General features: G+C 47.9%; 1 protein-coding gene across 6 annotated transcripts in view; it reads right to left on the reverse strand.

Annotated features, from left to right (window-relative positions):
* Window positions 1–483: 483 nt before the first annotated feature.
* Window positions 484–21,315, reverse strand: part of ERN1 (endoplasmic reticulum to nucleus signaling 1) — a 91,228-nt gene continuing 70,396 nt past the window's right edge. For all 6 annotated transcript variants that reach the window (XM_074020103.1, XM_005584697.4, XM_074020105.1 and 3 more), the window contains 11 exons: window positions 19,207–19,398; window positions 17,415–17,688; window positions 16,475–16,565; window positions 15,983–16,172; window positions 14,998–15,097; window positions 14,509–14,708; window positions 10,429–10,576; window positions 9,233–9,360; window positions 6,702–6,825; window positions 6,203–6,270; window positions 484–5,513 (listed from right to left, as the gene is read on the reverse strand). In XM_074020103.1, the coding sequence (XP_073876204.1) occupies window positions 5,301–5,513; window positions 6,203–6,270; window positions 6,702–6,825; window positions 9,233–9,360; window positions 10,429–10,576; window positions 14,509–14,708; window positions 14,998–15,097; window positions 15,983–16,172; window positions 16,475–16,565; window positions 17,415–17,688; window positions 19,207–19,398 (1,728 nt within the window). In that variant the 3' untranslated portion in view covers window positions 484–5,300. The remainder of the gene's footprint in view (window positions 5,514–6,202; window positions 6,271–6,701; window positions 6,826–9,232; window positions 9,361–10,428; window positions 10,577–14,508; window positions 14,709–14,997; window positions 15,098–15,982; window positions 16,173–16,474; window positions 16,566–17,414; window positions 17,689–19,206; window positions 19,399–21,315) is intronic.

Raw genomic sequence — 21,315 nt, forward strand, 5'->3', positions numbered from 1 at the left:
AGGAGCAGGTGTGTTGGGAGGATCGCAAAGTCCAAGCAGACGTCAGCTGAGCTCATTCCACATGCTGCTAACCTGCTCTTTGGGGCACTCCCCACCCTTGTTGGCCTCAATGGCATTTCTCCCCTCCTAGGTTTCCTGGTCCAGTATCCTACCTACTGTACCCATACCCCAAACTCTGCTCTGAAGCCCAATTCTTACCACGTGGCGTGTCTGTCCCAGCTGGCCACCTTCCTGGAATTCAGCCCAAATTAATACTTTGGGGAACTTCCTGCAAGGTTTCAAAGAAGCTTTTCTGATACACAGCCACCATGGAGGGTGTCCCAGTCCCTGGACCCTGCTGTGGATATGAGGACACCCATGCCCCACCAGCCGAGCCAGCTGCAAAGGACTCATAGTCCAGCCCCGGCCACCCAAGAGGACAGTGAGCACAGCCTGTCTGAGAATGGTATTTGAATCTTTAAGAAAATGAGACTGACTCCAAAATCTAAAACTATCTTTATTGTGGTTGGCTCGACATAAGATGCCGCCATCAATCAGCAGAATTATAAAACTGTACAGGAGGTACAAAAATAGGCTGTTTAACTTAGATAATGACCCTCATGTGTCTTCAAGCTTTAAAAATACACATAAAACTTGTACAATCTGGCAGTTTATAAAATATAAAGCTAAAAAGAGGATTTTGGGTTCCACAAAGAAGACTGTATCACACAATTAACACATACCAATTAAACAATTAACCATCCACACAGAAGACACAATGGCACAGAATTCTTAAAAATCACCTAAAAATTAACATTTTACCCCGACCAAATTAATCACCCTTTAATGACACTACTGTAAAGCATCTGTCCCATGGAAGGATACAGTATCACTTTTCCAGTTTTAAAATGGTCAGGGGTAAACAAATCTGATGTGCTTTAAGCAAGTACAATTGTAACTGGATACATTTCAGAGTAAAAATTAAATAAATATAAATAGGTTAAATAAATAGGTCATTGCAAAAAGAACACTACACAAGGTTTGCATCTGAGAATGCAGAGTAGGTGACTGGTAATGCTTTCTAGGTAAGTGGGGACTCCCCGTCACAGCTTTAGGGACACTGAAAAGGAATACTGTATCCACCAAACACATACACAGCACACAGGGGAGGTGGGGGCTTTGGCCAAAGTGTTGGTTAAGGCTGCTCCAGTGGGAGGCTCATTGCAGTCACGTTCTTTGTGGTTTTCCAATGTCTACAGAAAGGATTTAAGCGCTGGTACAAAAAGAACCAGGGTTACTCATGGGAAATCACTGTTTCATAAAGATAACAAAGTAGAGGAGGGGAGTAGACCATTGGGTTTAAAAGATGGTGTCCAACCTGGGAGGGTGGAATTTCGGCTCACCTGGAGAGGATGCCTGATGACTTCCTGCCAGGAGAAGCCAAAGCCAGGACACAGTCAACCAAAATGACTTCAGGATGGTGAGGGAAGGAACAAGGAAAAGAAACGCTGGGAAATTCAAAGAAAGGCAATCTCAGACACTAAAAGAGCAGAGAGAGAAAGCGAAACGGGGAACTTAAAGAGGCTCCTTCCAGGACGCTGGACTTCTCTTCCAGCACAGAAGACTGCAAAAGTGGAACTGACCCCCCTTCCCAGAGGATCACAAGGCCGAGGATCCAATGGGCACACTACAAGGATCCAAGGAAAGGATAGAGAAAGAAACGGCTCTGGGAAAGCTAAACCTGGCCATAGTCCAACTGCCTGAAAAGAAAGCAGCCAAGATGAGAAAGTTGTACAATCCAAAGGTCCCCCCATCTGCATGAGCGGTTTGATCAGCAACCAATTAATCTCTCTCACTGCAGCGAGAAAGAATTGCCAAAGATAACTGAATCACATGCACACAAAACCTTACCAAAGGCTCAGGGCCAACTCTGATAAGGCCCTTTCTTCTAGAGTTGGTGGGAAGAAACTGCTGGATCTCTCACCTGCAGATCTTCCAGAACATCTATCTGTAACTGATCAGAGTGATGTCTCCTTGGAAGGGCCTCTGACCACCACTGCACCGAGAACACAGCGGGAGGCAGAACACCTGCGCACCCAGGAGTTCACACTTCAGCTGCTAGATTGCTTCGCGGCTAATCAGGGAATACCAATGCTCCCCAAGTGAAAATGCTTTGGTGCCTCATGACTTGTGGACACTTCAAAAACTGAAATTAGGCCGGGCACGGTGGCTCGTGCCTGTAATCCCAGCACTTTGGGAGGCCGAGGCAGGCGGATCACAAGGTTAGGAGATCGAGACTATCCTGGGTAACACGGTGAAACCCTGTCTCTACTAAAACAAATACAAAAAATTAGCTGGGCATGGTGGCACGCACTGGTAATCACAGCTACTCGGGAGGCTGAGGCAGGAGAATCACTTGAACCCAGGAGGCGGAGGTTGCAGTGAGCAGAGATCGTGCCACTGAACTCCAGCCTGGGCGACAGAGCAAGAATCTGTCTCAAACAAACAAAAAAACTGAAATTAAAAAGACTCGAGAAACAACAAGAGAAATTCTGGCACATGTGCCCAACAGAGGTTCAATACAAGGTTCAAGACAAGATTTAAATAAGTCATAGTGTCCTTTGGATTCCTAACAGATGTGACCAAGTTCCATCTTAAAGATGAAGATAGCGTACAGTATTTCTAAAAAGTTCAACAGCCTTCCGGGATTGGAGAAGTCCCATAACCTGAACTACAGATCAAACAGCTAGGATGCAACACGACACGTGATGGTGCAGAGCCGTTCTGGCCTGAAAAGAACTTTCCACTCGCTGAGCACAGTGGGAAACCAGAATTCTCAAGACTAGAACTGGATACACCAGATGATGCCCAAGGTGTTTTCATGACAAGTACCCACACGGGATCTCTTCAAACAAATCCCCCAGAGGATGGACGGGAACCTGGGCTCCTAAAGGTGACTAAGAGGAGAGACCAGAGGTGATTGGACCAGATCCCTGTGATTCTGGGACAGAAGAGATGAAACTGCAAACACGTGCCCTTCCCCACACACTTCGGTTTCTTTGTGGCAGCAACACTTTTTTATTGTTGTCTCTCATCACAAGTTTCAGGAAAGCAGTTTTGCCTGTCTTGTTCATTGCTGTATCTCCAGCACCCTATATCCTGCCTAGCTCAATACAGTAAGTGCTCAAATAAAATACACTGAATAAATGATTTTGAGAAATCTGGGTGGTTAGAAACTAGTATAAGCAGAAAAGGCATTTGAAACAGTTGTCTCTAGGCAAGTAGGGCTAAAGCAGGGAGATGACACAAAATTGTGCCACTAGAAATCACCTGGGTACTCCCAAAGAGAAAATCTGTGCTGAGAACAAGGTGGGGGGCAGTCCCTGTGGCAGTCCTGCTAAACCACTCGTGGCAGCTTCTCCACCTTCTGATCCTCTCTTGGGTTACTGCCAAAGCCCACAGGTAAAGCGCCTTGCCGCCGTGTGGGGAGCAGTCTCAGACCACTTGGCACACGGCAACGAGCAGCAGGAAACGCAGTCTGGCCACGTTTCTGAAAAGTGCACAGCCTTGCTTAGAAGACGCCAAGGACACCGACCAAGGGCCAAGGTTCCAAGGCCTAAGTGAGGTAATCAATGAGATTTAAGGATGTAGGATCATGTTAATAGTAGGCACAAAAGTCCCTTTAGCTATGATGAAAGGAGGAGAACTGAATTCTATAAAGGCAGAGTAAGAGCTTTAGATGAGTAATCATGATACAAATACACAAACAGAAAACATCTTACAACATGAAGAAACAGTGATTTCTCTGTGAGTGAGTAAAATTCAACAATCCCATTCTTAATACTGAATGGAGTCTCTGAGTTCACCAGGCCTGAGCCGCAATGATCCCCCAAATGGCTGGAGAAAGTACACGGACAACATCTCCTTACACGGTAGGCTGATTGCATTTTAGCCTCTAAGGCTCTTGGGAGAGAAAAGACAAAAGTTTTGATGGAAACTAAAGCTAAAAATTATGTTAAGTTTAGAAAAAAACAGTATGGCACAAACATAATCTAGAGACTGTTCAATACATTTACATAGTGTTGCTATAATGTTTTACTCTTCAGCATTAGAGAATGTTCTATACATGAACACTCTTTCTTGAGGGGATGGTGATTTTTGGTACCACAAAAAAATAGAAGATGTATTCTATCTATTTATTCTTCACAAGTAAGCTTCAAGTTTAGCTTACTCATGCTGACATAGCATTCTACAGTATAATTAAAATATAGTTATTAAAATTTGCCAAGAAAAACAAAACAGCTGGCCCATGAAGCACACAGTGACCCTGGCCTTGGCCCCACCCTGGCCCTGACTCACCATGAGCCTCTTGTTCCACCAGCCTTGGGGACGAAGGAGGCTGACTGACTACTCGCTGGCCCAGGGCTTTCTCCTGATGACCAGGAGGGTCCCATTCGGCAGCCTCCCTCCGGTCCTGAAGGCTAGCCCCTGTCTGGGTCTTAGCTGCTCTCCTTGAAGGCCAGGGAATCTTTACCTCTTGCCCCAAGCACTCCTGAGCACCACCTCCAGATGGCCCAGGGCACATCCACCAAAGGCCACCGTTCTGGCCACTGGCACTGAGCCACGACTGCCTCCAGAACACAGCAGCCTCTTCATTTCTGAGACCTGCAGACACGACCCCACCTGCTGGCATGCATAGCTGACCGGTCCCTAATGCCATGCCTCATGCTCACGGCTCCTGCCTCTGTAGAAACACTAGTTAACAGTGACCTGGGCTACTCTGGGCACATCTGTGATCAATGAGGCATCTCATACCGCAGGACGACACCCTCTGAACTCCATCCTCCTTGTCAGCATCCCCCACCACTCAAGTCCGGTCTCCAGCGAAGGCTGCACTTGGTGCGTCTCAGCCTAGCTGCCCCAGCACGAAAGCAAAATGCAGGATTCCCTCCTCCCCCTTCCTGAAAGGCCCACAGACTTGACATTAAGCAGGAATTAAAAAAAAAAAAGTCTGAAGCAAGTTTATCCAGTAGACGGTTGGGGGTGCTACTCGCGCGGTCTTTGAGGCTCTCCTTTGCAGACATCCTGACTGTAAGGCTTTTAGGGCCAGCATCTTCCCAGCTCCCTGTAGGTCACGAGGGGCCACTTCTCCCACTTCCTGGGGTCAGCACTGTCCTCTGTGGGCTGCAGAGCAGGCGGCTCAAGGCACTTGGTTTGGGAAGCCTGGTCTCCCTGCAAAGCCGGGAGGTGTCAGGCTCTAATTGTGGTGACCAGGCCCTCAGTCACAGCTGGGGCCACCAGAACACAGGGGCCGCCCTTGCTCAGAGGGCGTCTGGAGTCACTGGGGGCTGGGGCTCTGGGGGCCTGTGGAAGTAGTAGGGCTGGAAGAGTCTCTCGTGGCTGCACAGCTCCATGGCCCGGTAGGTGTGTGCGAGGAGGTGGGGGAAGCGAGACGTGAAGTAGCACACGAAGTCGTCAGGGAGGGACCCCAGCGTCTCCCGCACCTCCGCAGGCAGTTCCCGGTAGTGGTGCTTCTGCAAAGAGAGTTGGAAAGCTTGGGAGGTTAGAAAGGGGTTAGAAAGCTTGGGAAGTGTTGGCAAAACACCCTTTCATCATGCAAGGAAGAGAAAGAATATGAGTGTTGGTTGGTTTTTGGTAAAGAAAAGGAAAAAAGGCTTATGTATCCAATAATCCAGCCCCATCATCTCCCTTGCTTCCCTCACTCAGGAGGAGGCCTCGAAGCGAGCAAGGCCCAGCCGGTCCAGCGGGGGCTCAAGCCTTCTGTGACAGTCAGGACCTGGAGACACTCCTGGTCACCTCAGGAGGAGTAAAGTCGCCTGAGACTGGAGTGTCTGTCCCAGCGGGGTCCCCGCATTCGAGGCATGTTTATACATGTTCCCACACAGTGGCTGCATCAGACAGGGAGAAGGCCCCACAAAAGTCAGTAACCAGAGACCAAGAGGGACACGGGCCGCAGAGCACTGCTTCCCAGAGCTTCATCTGCACCTGCGTCCCTGAAGGGAAAACCAGCATAAAAGAAGCAATAGCCTGCAGTTTGTCAAGTCCAGCTGAAGCTGCCTAGCTCCTGAGAGATGAGAATGCCAGCACGGATAGAAGATTTATCAAGAATGGATGAAAGGAGGAAGGTGTCCGTGTCAGCGTGAGCAGCATCCCCAACCGTCTACTGGATAAACTTCCTCCCCAGTATTTACACACCGCTTACCTTATTTCTCATGGCTCGGAGGAGATCTCTGACAGAACCACCTTTATAGGTCCTGAATTTACGCAGGTCTAGAAAAACATTGAGGGACGCAATGGGTAATCAAATTTAAAACTAATACATTCTAAAAGAAAACAATTCCCGGGTTCTGGGGATTACGGAGTTGGACTGAAAGGTGAGGTCACTCCACACCCAGTCACAGGAGCAGATCCTCCCATCCAAGCCAAGGGCGGTGTCCCCCTGAACCCCACCTGGTGATCGCACCCAGATCGGAAATGACCACCTAGAGCATGACACCATCACTCACCTGTCACTCTAGGGAACAAAAACGAAACACACATCAGTGTAACCAAACCACAGGGGACACACCCAAGAAAGTCTCAAACCCGACAAGTGGGATCTGGGGCCTGAACAGCCTGGAGCGTCCATTTCCACGTTTACTTCTTGGAAAGGCGGCAGCGGCTTTTGCAACATGCCCTCTCACACGCCGCAGTGTGCTCACCTGTCTGGAGGGGGACGGTGATGTTCTCCCGCCAGTCCATCTTCACCACGGCTCTCCCGCCTCTCTCTAACTGCTTCACAATCGGGCCATCCAGGGATTCCTTTTCTATTCTGTCACTCACGTCCTGTGAGAGAAACAAGGGCAGCAGATGATGGACAGTGCCGGAGATACTGAGAGCTGTGCGATTGGGATTCTGAGTAACAGACGGTCACTGGCACATGAGCCATGAAGGGATGACGGCCCCTAGGCCCAGACTGCAGCCTGCCCCCGAGCTGGGCAGCAGGCACCCTGCCCTCTGCCTCCCTCATCCGTGTCTTTCCCTGTGAGGTGCCCTGTCTGCTCCTCATGAAGGACAGGTCCACAGAGAGCTTCTCCATGACAGAGAAGCTTCACAGAGTACACCTGCACATAGACCATGAACGCATACCCTGAATTTCACATGTGCACACACGTGCCATGTGTATGAAGCCACAAGTGCAATCTATATCCAACGAACCAAAACCAAAAAGAAAAGGAAAGCTCAGATTTGATGTGCATCCTGTGCTTTGTCTACTCACTGAAACATGGTATGCTCAAGCCCATAACTGGTGGAGGGTCGCCACTCCTCCCTCCAACAGTAGAAAAGACCAGTGAAGCCGGGCCTTCTTCTCAAAGAGGAAACTTGGTGGCAAGAGTATGGGCTCCAGGGTCTTCTGTTGGGATTCAAACCTTGCTCTGCATTTGACTTTGGAAATAAGGAGAGGGTCAGGAAGCACCCAAGTACAGGCCTCTTGAAGTCCCATCAGTAAGACAGGTCGACAGCTGAGGACACAGGGAGTGGTGAGCCCTGCCTACATCAATGTTAAGTAGCCTTAGGAGACCGTTTTCTCAGAGCAGCCTTTTCTATGATGAAGACGAAGCCAGACTGGCTGAATTCCTACTTTACAATTGTCAGAGAAAAGCTGTGGAGAGGTCAGATTGTCAGCTTGGGTGCACTGGGAACACACGTGTCTGAGCTGCAAAGCTGTTACAGCTAAATGACCTGGGTGGAAGCCAGGTGTGTTTGACAGACATATACCTGGAGATACTAAGCATTTAAATCCTGTCCCATGGTGGGTGAAGGTCCCTTTGCATGGGTTTTATTCGTGTTCTGTATTTTGTGATCGAAATGACCTGGCTGGTTTTCACAAGTCCCTGGAAGACATATGGACTTGAGAATTTTCACATCATGTCCATGGACACAGTGACCAATCCTTAGGCTATAACATGGAAGACAGCATTGAACTCTCCCCAGCCCGATCCATCTGAATGGTTTCTGAGCCCCCACCTTGGGCCAGGAGGCAGGGACACAGTAGTGAAGGCAGTAGTCAAGCACTCCTGCCCTCGAGGAGCTTACATTCTGGGGGCTTCCCTCTGGCCAAGGCCCCAGTCCAACCCCCGGAGAGCATGACGGTCACTTCTGAGTATGGTGCTCACTAAAATGTACTCTGCCTGGACCCAAGGGGAAAAGTACTGCCCCACAAGCCTGTTCTTCGGAGCCACGCACTGGGCAGGAGGCGATCAGGTGAGTTATGTTCAATTCATACATGGAAGACTTTGAAAAACACATTACCTCTTCAAAAGTCACCTGACATTGTCACAAAGCTTTTAAATAGTCAAACTGCCAAAGGAGTTCTAACTTTGCAGAACCTATTTTAAGCAAAATGAGATCTGGGCAAAGACTGTGTAAAAGATGATAGAACCAAATACAATATAAGAAAGCATTTAAATTTATGACACTTGGGCTGGGTGTGGTGGTTCATGCCTGTAATCCCAGCACTTTGGGAGGCTGAAGCGGGCAGATCACCTGAGGTCCGGAGTTCGAGACCAGACTGGCCAAGATGGTGAAATCCCATATCTACTAAAAATACAAAAAAAGTTAGCCAGGCCTGGTGGTGCATATCTGTAATCCCAGCTACTCAGGTAGCTGAGGCAGGAAAATCACTTGAACCTGGGAGGCAGAGGTTGCAGTGAGCCAAGATTGCACCACTGTACTCCAGCCTGGGTAACGGAGTGAGACGCTGTCTCAAAAAATAAATAAATAAATAAATAAACTTAAGACACTTGAATGAAATTACATGATGCCTGAGATTTGCTTTGAAATAACCTGGGGAGGGGAGAGGGTGAAGGTTAATACTTGTTGAACCTGAGGGATGAATAAAGGAGTGCTCGTTATAGCGTTTAAACATTTATGTATTATATGTTTGGAAATTCCATAATCTAAAACTTAACAATTATGGCACATCCATATGAAAGAATACTATGGTCATTGGAATTTTAGAACTTTAACATGAAAGATACAATTGAAAAAAAAAAGCAGGTTCTGAAACTGTATATATGGTTAGATCCCAAGTATACTTTTATATATGAAGAAAACATTAAAACATCAGCCATGATTATCTCTCAGTTTTAGGGTAATAGGCAATTTGTTTTATTCTTTGTCCTTTTCTATATTTTCAAAATCTGAAAAACATTAAATGAAGACTCTGGATAAAGAGAACAAACGTCTCTACCTGGAAGAACTGGAGCTGCTTCTCTAGGCTCCAGAAGAACGGGTGTTTCAGCACGTGCTTCGCTGAGGGGCGTTTCTGAGGATCCATCGCAATCATCTTCTCTATCAATTCACGTGCAATGACGTCTTCTATAAAGGAGGAAAATAAGCAACTCACGATTACCAGTCCAAAGTCACAGGGAAATACCAAAACTTAAAAAAGGTGCATACCCTCTCATTTATGATTCTATTTAGAGGAATTTATTCCAATCAAATAATTAGGAACAGACACAAAACCTTAGCCAATGAGGTGAGTCCTCACTGCATGGTTTGTGAAGGAAGTGACTGTGAACATCCAACATCAGAGGCCCGAGTGGATATATTACTGTGCCTCTCTACGCTGGGCCATGAGCTGTTAAAATGCAGCTGTGGCTAAATACAGATTGTTGTGGACAGACATTCAAGGTGACGTTGAAAAACGTCCATGTTGCAAAACAGGATGCAGGATTTAACCTTATCTTTATAAAATATGCATACACGTCTAGATAAATGACTAGAATAACATATATGCAAAGATATTAACAGCCATCATTTATCCCTGTATAATGGGACTACATGGGCCTTTATGCTAATCTGTGTTTTCTACAATAACGAAAATCAACCATAAACAAAACAATAATTTAGTTTGAATTTTTTCAAAAGGCAGCATTGGAGTGTCATGGGCCAATTACCAGCCAGGAAAACCTGAAGTCTGAAAGAAAGACTTATTGCACCCACACCAGGAGACCAGCAGGGTGAGGATAAAGCTTGTCTGTCCCCAGCCCAGCATGGACCGCACCTGCTGACCACTGGCCCTCACAAGAGAGAAGACAATTTGTCTTCCCAAATGCCAGTGCAGGAAGGGACCACAGATTATTTAACCCTCATGTCACCAGGTAGAAAAAGAAGGTCTCCAAAGGGGGCTTTGTCTAGGTCACACAAGTAGTTGGTGACCTGGAGGAATCTTGGAGCGTCTCAGCTTTAGAAGGTGGTGCCCCAGGGATAACCCTACCAACCCTCTACCAGATTCGGCACAAGTCTGTAGGTTCCTGAGGCCTGTGGGGTGAGCAGCTGGGGCGCCAGGGCCTCTGTGAGTACAGAGGTGGCACAGCCCAGCTCCGCAGGGCCACCTGAGGCAGCTGAGGAGCTGCTCCCAACCCCGACCCCTGGACTGCTCACCGTGCTTCTCTGGGTGCAAGCATTCGAGGCTGCAGGCACCCAGGAGGATGTTGGCCTGCCGCTGCAGGGACTTGCCAAAAGGGTGGCTGCCCTCAGAGATCACGTAGTAAAAGACGCAGCCTGCAGAAAAGATGTCCACCGTGTAGGTCTGAAAAGAGACATGAGGCATGAGAGGTGTGGGAGCAGAGTTTCCATCCTCACTCACAGCCAGGGAGGGAGGAGCACTGCTGCTGCTTCCGCCACCTGGAAGGTGTTCTGGGAGAATCAGCTGACATACGTGAACTGCGCAGAGCAGTGAGGGGTAACCTGCAGCACTGCACGGGTGTCAGAGGTCACAGTGGAGAAGCTGGGCTTGGAGCCACCTAGAAGCCCCTGGTTCCCTCTCATGTGAGATGCGGACACTGACAGCATGCTCCTCATGGGGTTGTTGTCAAGAGAGATGCGTTAGTATGCAAAAATGGTTGCTTGTGACAGTGCTTGGCCCATCAAAAGCTCTCCTGGCTGTTATATATTCCTTACCCCCAACATGAAAGTGCTCACAGGCAGGGTCTCTGCGTCATTGCTTTCCTGCTGTACCCCCAGGGCCCAGAATGGTGCCTGCACACAGTAGGTAGCAAAATTGCTAATAAGTGAATAAAACAGCTTATGATTCAAAAACAGCCCCAGAAACAAACTATCTGACAAGTTACCAAGGAGGTCATTTTTGATGTTAATCCGAGAAAGCCTCTCACTTACGCCATGAAACCATTCTGTGTCTACAGACGAGCTTCCTTTGAGGGAAATGTACGTTTGTGTTTTTTAGCTCATGCTACCTGGGGTGTAACACCAGGGTGGTTCCTGAGCACAGCTCAGGTCCCTGTTACTAGGCCCCGCCTCTGAGATTCTCCACCAGGTGAAGTGAGGGTCTAGTGAGAGGAACCAGGGGTTCATCGCCTTCCATGCTGGAGGAGACACACCTTGAACAACACAGCACTCTCAGCCTCACAACAACATTGTGAGGTGAGCAGAGCAAATACTTTCATCCCCAGATAAGAATGTGGATAGAAAGGTTGCATGACAAGCTCAGGGTCACTGCTGGATGTGACAAACCAGGATGGCATTCAGGTCTTCCAATCTCCAAACCTACCATGCTTTATTCCACCTCACCAGATTTTCCCTTAGGAAGGCGCTGGATTCAGGACAGGAGGAACATGGCCACCACGGCTGGAGCTCGCCCCTGATTCCCAGAGCTCTCCGGGTCTCCCACGCCCCCTACACTCTGTGCCACCTGCTGTCCCAGCATAGTCAACACTGAGGTGAAGAGGCATCTTTCCAACCTCCGTGGCCCCAGTTATGTTCTTTCCCAAACTTATTATTGCCACTTGTCCTTGTAATTTGAATATTCCATAAGCTGTCAAACATGAGTGCCACGAATTTTGAGGTAAGCTGAATCTTTAGAAAGACTCCACAAAGGAAAGGGAATGGTTACAAGAGCTGTTGCGGCATTCGGTGTGGTGGACTCAACCGTAAGGGACTGGGTCACGAAGCGTTAAAAACCAGGCTTCTGCTCTCAAATCGCTTAGGAAGTGTTTGAAGTGTCCAAGCCTCCATGCAGAAGTGGCACAGGAGTGTGCTTAATGCAAGCTGGAAAATGAGGACTCCAGTCAGTCAGACCCAAATCTGAAAAGACCTTAGCCTACAGTACAAGATTTCTGTGACTTAAGGGCTTATATTACTTGCTTTAAGTTAAAATTAAGTGTTACGGCGTGTGTACGTGTTTTTATGATTCTTCGCTGTAACTGACTTCTTTGATGAACTGACCAGCTGCTGGTCCCCAGTGAGCTGGGTAAGAGAGGACCATATCTAATCCACTCAAGATGGCTGACCCATCCAGGTCTCCATCGGGCAGTGTCCAAGGTGAGCCTCAGCGACCTGTGCTAGAATAAGGTGCTCAAATGTGAGTGCACTCCTAGCAAATGGATGCAGAAGCCAGCTTGAAGGGGTTCCAGGTTGACCAAATTTGGAACAATTTGTGTATCAAAAGAAGTAAATAACAAAAAAAGGATGAAAATGGATTATAACATTAGTTTCAAAATCCTTGAGCCCATAGTGATCAAGAAAAAAAAAAAAAAAACGAGAGAGAGAGAGAAGAAAGTGAAAAGAAAGCTCTGCTTTACAGAAAAATGTCAGCTAATAACGCAGAAGAATTTCTACTGAACTGAGTACTTCAGGCAAGGGTGATCAACACATGCTAAACCACTGCGTGAGTGACTGTCAGTAAACAGGATATCACATTGTGCTGAAGGATCACCCCAAATACTAACAACAGAGGAGGAAATGAACCCTTATGATAGAGAGATCAGCTGTAGCATCACTAAGAGGAGGCGATAACAATCTTACAGATACGATCTTACAGATACAATCTGCCATCACATGCTTCCTGATGCAGAGACCTGTGATCTACTCATGCCAAAAACATTTAACTTGAACCTAATCAAGCCTCTACACCTGACTTCTGGTTTCCAGGAAATACGAGGAATACAGAGAAATGTTCAACGTTGTCATGAGGAAACAAGTAAATAAATCAGAATGGGGCATTTTATAACCCACTGCCTGGACTCTTCAAAATGGAACTTCAACATGGAACAAAATATAGGTGGAAAGATGTGTAAATTCCAAGAGACAGAATCAAATGTAATGCAAGACACTTGATTCCATCCTGGTATACAAAACCCAGTAGGTGTCGAACCCAGTAGGTAGCTAAATACGCAGCTCTATAAAAGACATTTGGGGACTAATTGGGGAAATTTGAATATGGATTGAATATGAGATGATGGATAGAAACAGTATTAATTGTTGAGGTGGGATAATGGTATTGTGGTTGGAAACACAATGTATTCCTTAGGAGACACGTGCTGAGGTCTTCAGGGGTGAAGGGTCAGGATGCCTGCTACTTATATTCAAATGGTTCAGTAATAGGCAAAGATAAAGCAAACGTGGCAAAAGTTTTAACAAACGTTGAATCTAGGTGGAGGTACACAGGTATTCATGTTAACATTCTTTCAGCCAGACGCTGTGGCTCATGTCTGTAATCCCAGCACTTTGGGAGGCTAAACCTGAGCCCAGGAGTTTAAGACCAGCCTGGGCCGGGCACGGTGGCTCAAGCCTGTAATCCCAGCACTTTGGGAGGCCGAGACGGGCGGATCACGAGGTCAGGAGATCGAGACCATCCTGGCTAACAAGGTGAAACCCCATCTCAACTAAAAAATACAAAAAATAACTAGCCGGGCGAGGTGGCGGGCGCCTGTAGTCCCAGCTACTCGGGAGGCTGAGGCAGGAGAATGGCGTAAACCCGGGAGGCGGAGCTTGCAGTGAGCTGAGATCCGGCCACTGCATCCCAGCCTGGGCGACAGAGCGAGACTCCCTCTCAAAAAAAAAAAAAAAAAAAAAAAAAAAAAGACCAGCCTGGGCAAAATAGCGAGATTCCACCTCTAAAAATTTTTTTTCTTTCAATTTTCTCTATGTCTAAAAATTATCCTAATAAGTTGAGAAAACAAAAAAATTTAAAAATAATGAAAACTTGAAGTTTGCTCACGCTGTGCAAGTCCTGACTTCCCAGTTTACCAAAATTAAAAAGGGGTTAAAAAGTGATTGATTTAGCTGGGTGTGGTGGCAGGTACCAGTAATCCCAGCTACTCAGGAGGCTGAGGCAGGAGAATCGCTCAAACCTGGGAGGTGGAGGTTGCAGTGAGCTGAGATCACGCCACTACACTCCAGCCTGGGTGACAGAGTAAGACTCTGTCTCAAAACAAAAACAAACAAAAAAACAAACAAAAAACCAACCAACCAACAAAACAAACAAACAAAAAAACAAGTAATTGGAAGAATAGGGGAAAAAAATAGATAATTGCCCACATTTGCCCCTTTAATCATCTGAACATGAGATGACATAGAAAGTTCATACAGAAGCTCTTGGTGAAAGGAATGCCATTCTCCAGCTACACGGGCATCAGCCCCCGAACCTGGAATTTAAAGGTTCTACTCCTGAAGATACAATGGGCTGGTTCTGTAGTTTTCAAAGGGCCATAGCCTATTACTCACAGGGTTCTCCTTACAGTCTTCGCTCAGCATCTCTGGAGCGATCCAGCCTTCTGTGCCAGGCACCCCAGATCGGCGGCTGAAGCTGTGCCTGCCCGCTGCCAGCTTCTTGCACAGGCCAAAGTCAGAGATCATGGCCTTGATCTTGCCATGTGCATTGGGCATGGATATGAGAATGTTGTGGGGCTTTAGGTCTCTGTGAACTAATAGAGAACTCCAGATTAGTCCAATGCTTACCAGGAGCAACCCCAGGCCTCCTCCTCCAATGGGGAGTATGTCCTCGTCAGACTCCCAGGATGCCTGCCACCACCTGGCTCTGGTATTCAACTATGTAGATTCCTCCTCAAATTCTTACACCACTCATCTTTGCTACTGGCGATGTAGCCAAGAGATTGAACAGAAGCAAGGCCCACCCAAGCTACTGGTTAGCCCCACCTGGGTCACTGATTACCCCTACCCAGGCTGTTGGCCTGGTAAAGCGCGGCCTCTCACCGATGTTGAGGGAGTGAAGGTGGGCCAGGCCCGAGGTGGTCTGCTGCAGCAAGGTGATGGGCTCCAGGCCGAGATGCGCAAAGTCCTTCTGCTCCACATACTGCAAAAGACATGACAACAAGGTCACGGCACACAGTCCTCAGGACTTGGCCCCTCAGCTTGTTTTCTTTGATACCATTTTAAGAAAGAAACGGGAAGTTTTACTGACAACATTCTGTCTAAATCTATATTTTCCAACAAGGAGCAAAGCTCCAATCTACTAATTTACAATAAGAAAGATAAGAAGGCAAGAAACTCAAGTTCATTGCCTCATATAGGTAAACCTACAAAGGAATCCAAATGATACTGATAGAGTTTCAAGGTGAGCCTGGAAACTGAACAAAAGGAGTTTGCTGGATGATCTTAAAGCCTAGAGTTACCAGCCGGCATCCTTCAAGCCCACACCAGCCATGACTGAAGATGGGAAGAACAACTGTCCAGGTTTCCTGGAGGCAAAGAGGGAGAGACATGCCAACTGCAAGCAGACTGCCCAGGCATGCAGGGGGACCACCCTGTTACAACTAGAGGGATGAAAATGCTCCACATTTTGACTGTGTATGTGGTTAAATGGGTATAGACATTTGTCAAAATTCATCAAGCTGTACATTTAAAATGAATACAATTCACTGTAACTTTTTTTTTTTTTTTTTCTGATGGGTTCTCACTCTGTTGTCCAGGCTGGAGTACAGTGGCACAATCACTGCTTACTGCAGCCTCGATCTCCTAGGCTCAAGCAATCTTCCCACCTCAGCCTCCCAAGTAGCTGGGGCTATAGGAGCACAGCACTAGGCCTGGCTAATTTTTGGTTTCTTTGTAGAGATGGGGTTTCACCATGTTGTCCAGGCTGGTCTCAAACTCCTGAACTCAAGTGATCTGCTCACCTTGGCCTCCCAAAGTGCTATGACTTTAATAAAGTTAACAAAATAATAAAAAAAAATCAATCCACCTCTTGCAGGGTGGCTGCACACAGCTCGATGGCAATGTACTGGAATTGCCGGTCCTTCTCCGTGCAGAAGTAGCGGATCACGTTCGGGTGCTCATCTGATTCTCGCAACAGCTGGACCTCACGGTCTGCGAAGCTAAAACACTCGGGGAGGATCCTCTTCACGGCCACATCACGGTTGTCAAACATGCCCCTGCGGGATGAGGAGCAGGAGTCGTGTCTGGTAAGCACGAGTCAGGCTGTGTAAACGAGGTGAGAACCTGGGTCCACAGCATTCAACTACTGCTTCCCAGCCTAGAGGGCCCCGACTGACTGCCTGGTGGCCCCGGAATCATTGCTTCCCTCAGTGTGCAAGCTCCCTGGAGGCGGGACTCCAAGTGCCTAGGTCACTGCTTTGACCCTGTTGTGCTCTGAGCCTGGCACCAGGCTCGCAACCTGACAGGCAACAACTTAGACACCAGGCGGTGAGGGCAGGGGGCTGGCTAATCCACTCACCGGTACACAATTGTGCCCTCAGCTCCATGGCCCAGGACGTCCTTGGGACAGAAGGAAATTTTCCCAACTATCACCATGCTGGTTTCCTCATCTGGGACAAAACAGGAAAAAGAGAGATTGTTTCAAACTGATTATCACCTAAAGAACCTTGAGGTTAACGTGGTGGCAAGCTTCCTGACCTCAGATTAAGAGATGGGATTTAAGAGGCACTGCACCCCAGACTGCTGCTCAGGAAGAGCCTGCCGGGCCCACTCCCCATGTACACCCAGGGCTGCCTCTTCCCCCTGCCCCTGCATTCTGTTTCTGCCTTTACCTTACTGTGTGATTGCATATCTTAAAACCTTCTGGAAGGCAGGCATTCTCCATAGCGTTTCATATACTTATACATATTTATTGTGATATAGTTAGAATGGTTTAATGGTTAACAACAACCACGAAAGTCCACTGTAAAGATCCGCACTGAAACACTCAGGAGGCGGTGGTGGACACGTAAAAATGAGGAGACTGCCCGGGACAGAGGGCTCTGAGGTCCCTGCACCAGCTCTGTGCCAATTCCCTCAGAATTGGGGCTCTGACAACTGGCTTGAGCCAACTTCCACAGAGGAAAGCAGATAAACTGTGACACTTTCACACTTGGCCACCAGCTGGCCCTGGGAACTCTCTCCAGCCCAATGGGCAGCTCACCTCTGGTCAGCCGCGACACCCAGCCCTTGTGGAGAGACAGGGGGATGGCCAGGGTGGTCCCCAGAAGGCCCTCTGAGGGGGAGATGCCAAGGGATGGGGCAGAAGCCTTCCTGCAGAGACCCTCAGAGTACCAGTTAGAGGAGAACACAATGCATCCCTGAGAATGGCACTTTACAATCTTATGGAGACTCCTTGGACTTCTCAGGAGGTGCTCGAACAAAACACGAAATAGCATCAAGATGGCAATTGGCTTTACCTCCGTCGTCTTGCTCCAGGGAGGGGCTGCTGCCAGCCTTGGAGGCAGAGCTGCCGGAGCAGAGCGAGTGGTTGGAGGCCCTGGGGGACGTGTTGGGGCTGCTGGTGCCCGAGCTCTCTGAGTATGGGCCAGATGTGTCCAGAAGCTCGCCGTCCTGAGCCGTGTCTCCAGGTGGGTGGAAGGGCAGCTGCTGCTGCTGCTGCTGCAGGAGCTGAATCTTCTCCAGTTCCTTCTGGAACTGCTGGTGCTGGAGCTGCTGCTGCTGATGCATGCTCTGGGAAGAGAAACCCATATCCAGACAAGGGCAGCTGTTCCCACAGGGAAACAAACAGCTGGGAAGGGACAGGTCCCAGTGGTGGAGGGAGCATGTGTACTTTATGTGACCCCACAGGGCACAAAGAGACCAGTGAGAAGGCACCTGGAGGCAGAATCGCTTTGACGACTGGAGGTCTTTCTGCCGACTAGTTAGATCCTTGCTCGTACAGCCCACTCCCCAACCCTAGGAGGGGCTGGATGGCCACCAGGGGAAGGACTGTGTCCTAGGCTGAGGGCTGTGCCAGTTTCATTCGGTTCTAAAATTCTGTGATTTTTATGAAAGTCTGAGAGTTGTTGCAAAGGTGAAACCAAACAGGAAGCACAGGTAGCATGGCTGAGCCAGTGGTGGGTGGGGGCAAGCCCCAGGTTTGCCATCTACCATGTCTGTGTGTTGGCTAGAGGCTAGCGCACAGATGCTCAGTAGTCCAGAGGGGCAGGTGAGGAAGCTGTGCTCCCCTGCACACACACTGCCAGGAGGTGGCAGTGGGGCTGACACATGGTGAGCCTGGCTAAGGTCCTGCTTCCCCCTTTCATCCCATTGCCTTCCCCGTGGCCACATGCCTCTCAAATACCTGAGGATTCATTCTGTAATTACCTGAAGTAGTAGCCATCTGTGATTATCCCTACCCATGTCCAGGAGGTGGACTGAAGGGACTTCTGTGAGCCACCAACCCACCAGGGAGTCATCTCTCCTTCCCTCCGCCACGGGATGGAGTCCTGGAAATGCTGCCTACTAGCTGGGTACCCGTAAGGAAAGTTACTTAGCTCCTCAGGATCTACTTGCTTCCTTTGTGGACAAAAGAAAATCATTATTGACCTATGAGGTCAATAATAATGACCTCATAGGACTGAGTGAGGTGAAAAGTGAAACCATCAGGTGCAGACGTGCCAATGGGGAGTGCCGTAAAGGGTCTGTCATTCCCATTCCTGGGCGGGTCATTAGCTTCCTGAGCTCTCAGGTAACAGCATCTCCATGCTCTGAGCAACCTGCTGAAGGACCACTCCCCTCACATATTTCATCCCAGCCACAGCCTGCTCCGCTACGGAGCCTGCTCGTTTCCAACTAGGAAGTAACGGAATGGCCATGCTGCCTTTTTCACACAAGCTGATCTCACGGGCAGCTTCTTTTTTCTTTGATTGGTTCTTCTCCCCAGCAGACGTTCTAATGGCAGTTTTTAAGAGAGGAAAGGTCTTCATCTATTATCCTTATTCTTTAAAAATACAGATAACTACTCAAAATCATCTTTGAGCAAGGCTTATACATCAGCTCGCTCTTGAAAAACACTAAGATTTAGGTACCAAATTGTCCTTTTCTGGGAGGCTAGTCTCTTTAATTATGTTTTTGAAGATAAACACTGACTTTTAAATGGGGAACGAAATGTGCTGGTTGTTTTTGTCTCGATCTCACTGACGTGAGGTGACAGGCAGAGAAGCCCCAGAAACAGGTGGAGGGCAAAGGAGAAGTGCTGAGCTTTACCAGGGGGTAGGTGATGATGAAGGCCACCCAGCCAATCAGCAGGAAGGTGCTCAGGATGATGGTGGCCACGTCCTTGAGCATGGAGTCCACGGGGGCCTCGGGCCGGGCGGGGGCATGGGCGGGCTTCTCCTCCACATCCCGAGACACGGTGGTAGGTGCGTTTTCTGAAGTCTGGTCAACCAGGTTGATAACCTTGCATGGGAGAGAGTTGCGACATCACTGCAAAATTTGTAGCCAGATACAGATGAGGCCAGCAATCAAGAGAGGCAATCACTGTTTACAAGGATATGACTGTACTGCAGGGTGTTGTATTTGTTTTAAGCTCACCAAAGATCATGTAGGCAGATAATTGTTGCCTCCTTCAAAGCAATTGCTTTGAGAGACCATGCATCTTTGCAGTGAGGTTATCATTATTCAAAAATAGTTTTTGGAGCAATACTTTTGGCAGGTGTCTTCAGACCCTACATATTTTTTTTTTGAAAATCCTCAAAAAGGCAAACACTTCCTCCTTTGATGGTAGGTTCAGTATCCGGGAAAATTCTGAAGTCATCTGTAGCGAAGTCTGGTGAAAAATTGGTATTTGATTTAATAATACCATTTCTCATTAAAAGGAAATTCACACGTATATGGAGACGCATGGCTAGAAAGTAATAAAGCAGTTTTGTGTTGCCTGTAAACCGTCAGTGTAATCCCAAAAATATAATTTATTCCAGTAGTCCACTATTTCTTCAAAGTTTTTAAGAAGCATCAGAAGTGTTTGTTAAAGAAAATTTAGAAGCCCAAAATTAAATCAGATAAAAATGGAGCTTCCCTAGAGTTCCTCAGAATCTCCAAGACTTCATGGAACATGCATTTAGAAAAATGCATTGATTCATTCTCAAATATCTAGTATTCCAGGTATGCAGTTATCATCTGCCCAACAAAACTAACACAGCCTCCATGGCACGTGCTGAATTTCCCACATGCTAAATTTCCCGCACACTCACACCATTTCACCCCTCCCCCCAGATGGCTGCCTAGAATGTTCTTCTCTCCCCTTCCAGGTGTACCCCTCTTGTTCGCGTCTCTCCCACAGTGCCTCCCACATTTTGGGGGGTTTGTGGCCTGCAGAGTGTATAGGAGGCATCTGGGCATGTGGCCAGGGACATCTGTATGTCTCATCACCATACAGATGCACCTCAGAGTATTTTAATACTTACTTTTTCAAAGACTGTTATCCAAGACTAGATGGTTAAATGTAAAGATCTGACCTGTGGCTACCTCTGGGTGTAAAATTAAGGACACTGTCTTATTTTCTTCTGTATGTGTTTATTTTCTAAGTGTTCAATAATGAATATGCAGGACTTTAATAAGATTATAGGACAATGCTGTTTGAGATTGCTGTTTTAGGAATCAACATATTTCTCCAACTGGGCTACCTCCATAGATGATGGTAAACAGATACTGGGCCCTGGAATCTTGAAAGTCCACAATTTCCTTTGTCTCTGGATATCTCAACCGAATTTGTTGTGCTTTTGGTCTCTGCATTAGTCAGCCATTCTCTTTTCTTCTGACCCTGCTCATGTAGCCCAGGTGTGTCTCTGTTCCTGGGCCCTCCATGGCAGGGCTGCCGAAGCCGCCAAGCCTGAATAGCTCGCTAAGCCTCAGACGTCCCCTCTTCCCCTTCCCTGGCCATGTTGAGTTCTCTCCTGCACAGCCACCCTTCCACCTCCTCCACCGGCTCTGTGCCCCAGAACACTGACCTGTATGGACCAAAGCAATGGCCTCCCCAACCCCCTGTCGTTTCTGACTGGGTAAAGCTAACAGGGGGCGCCAGCAGATGAGAGAGAGGAAGGAGAATGAGGTTGACTTCTATGCGGCTGCTGAATTCCTCAACTGATGCTTTCAGCTCCGGGTCTGCAGTCCTTTCTACTCCCTCTCCTCTGGCTTTAGGCCAAGGTGTGCTAAGAGAGCCCCTGGAACACTGCGCAAATAGTCTCAGGCCACTCTCTGTCTGCTTCATAAAACTTCAGGTCTCATCACTTCTTCAACATTTTTTTTTTTTTAAGCAGTAGGGTCTTGCTATGTTGCCCAGGCTGCTCTCAAACTCCTGTGCTCAAGCAATCCTCC

The sequence above is a fragment of the Macaca fascicularis genome, chromosome 16, assembly GCF_037993035.2.
Source record: "Macaca fascicularis isolate 582-1 chromosome 16, T2T-MFA8v1.1".
Taxonomy (NCBI): domain Eukaryota; kingdom Metazoa; phylum Chordata; class Mammalia; order Primates; family Cercopithecidae; genus Macaca; species Macaca fascicularis.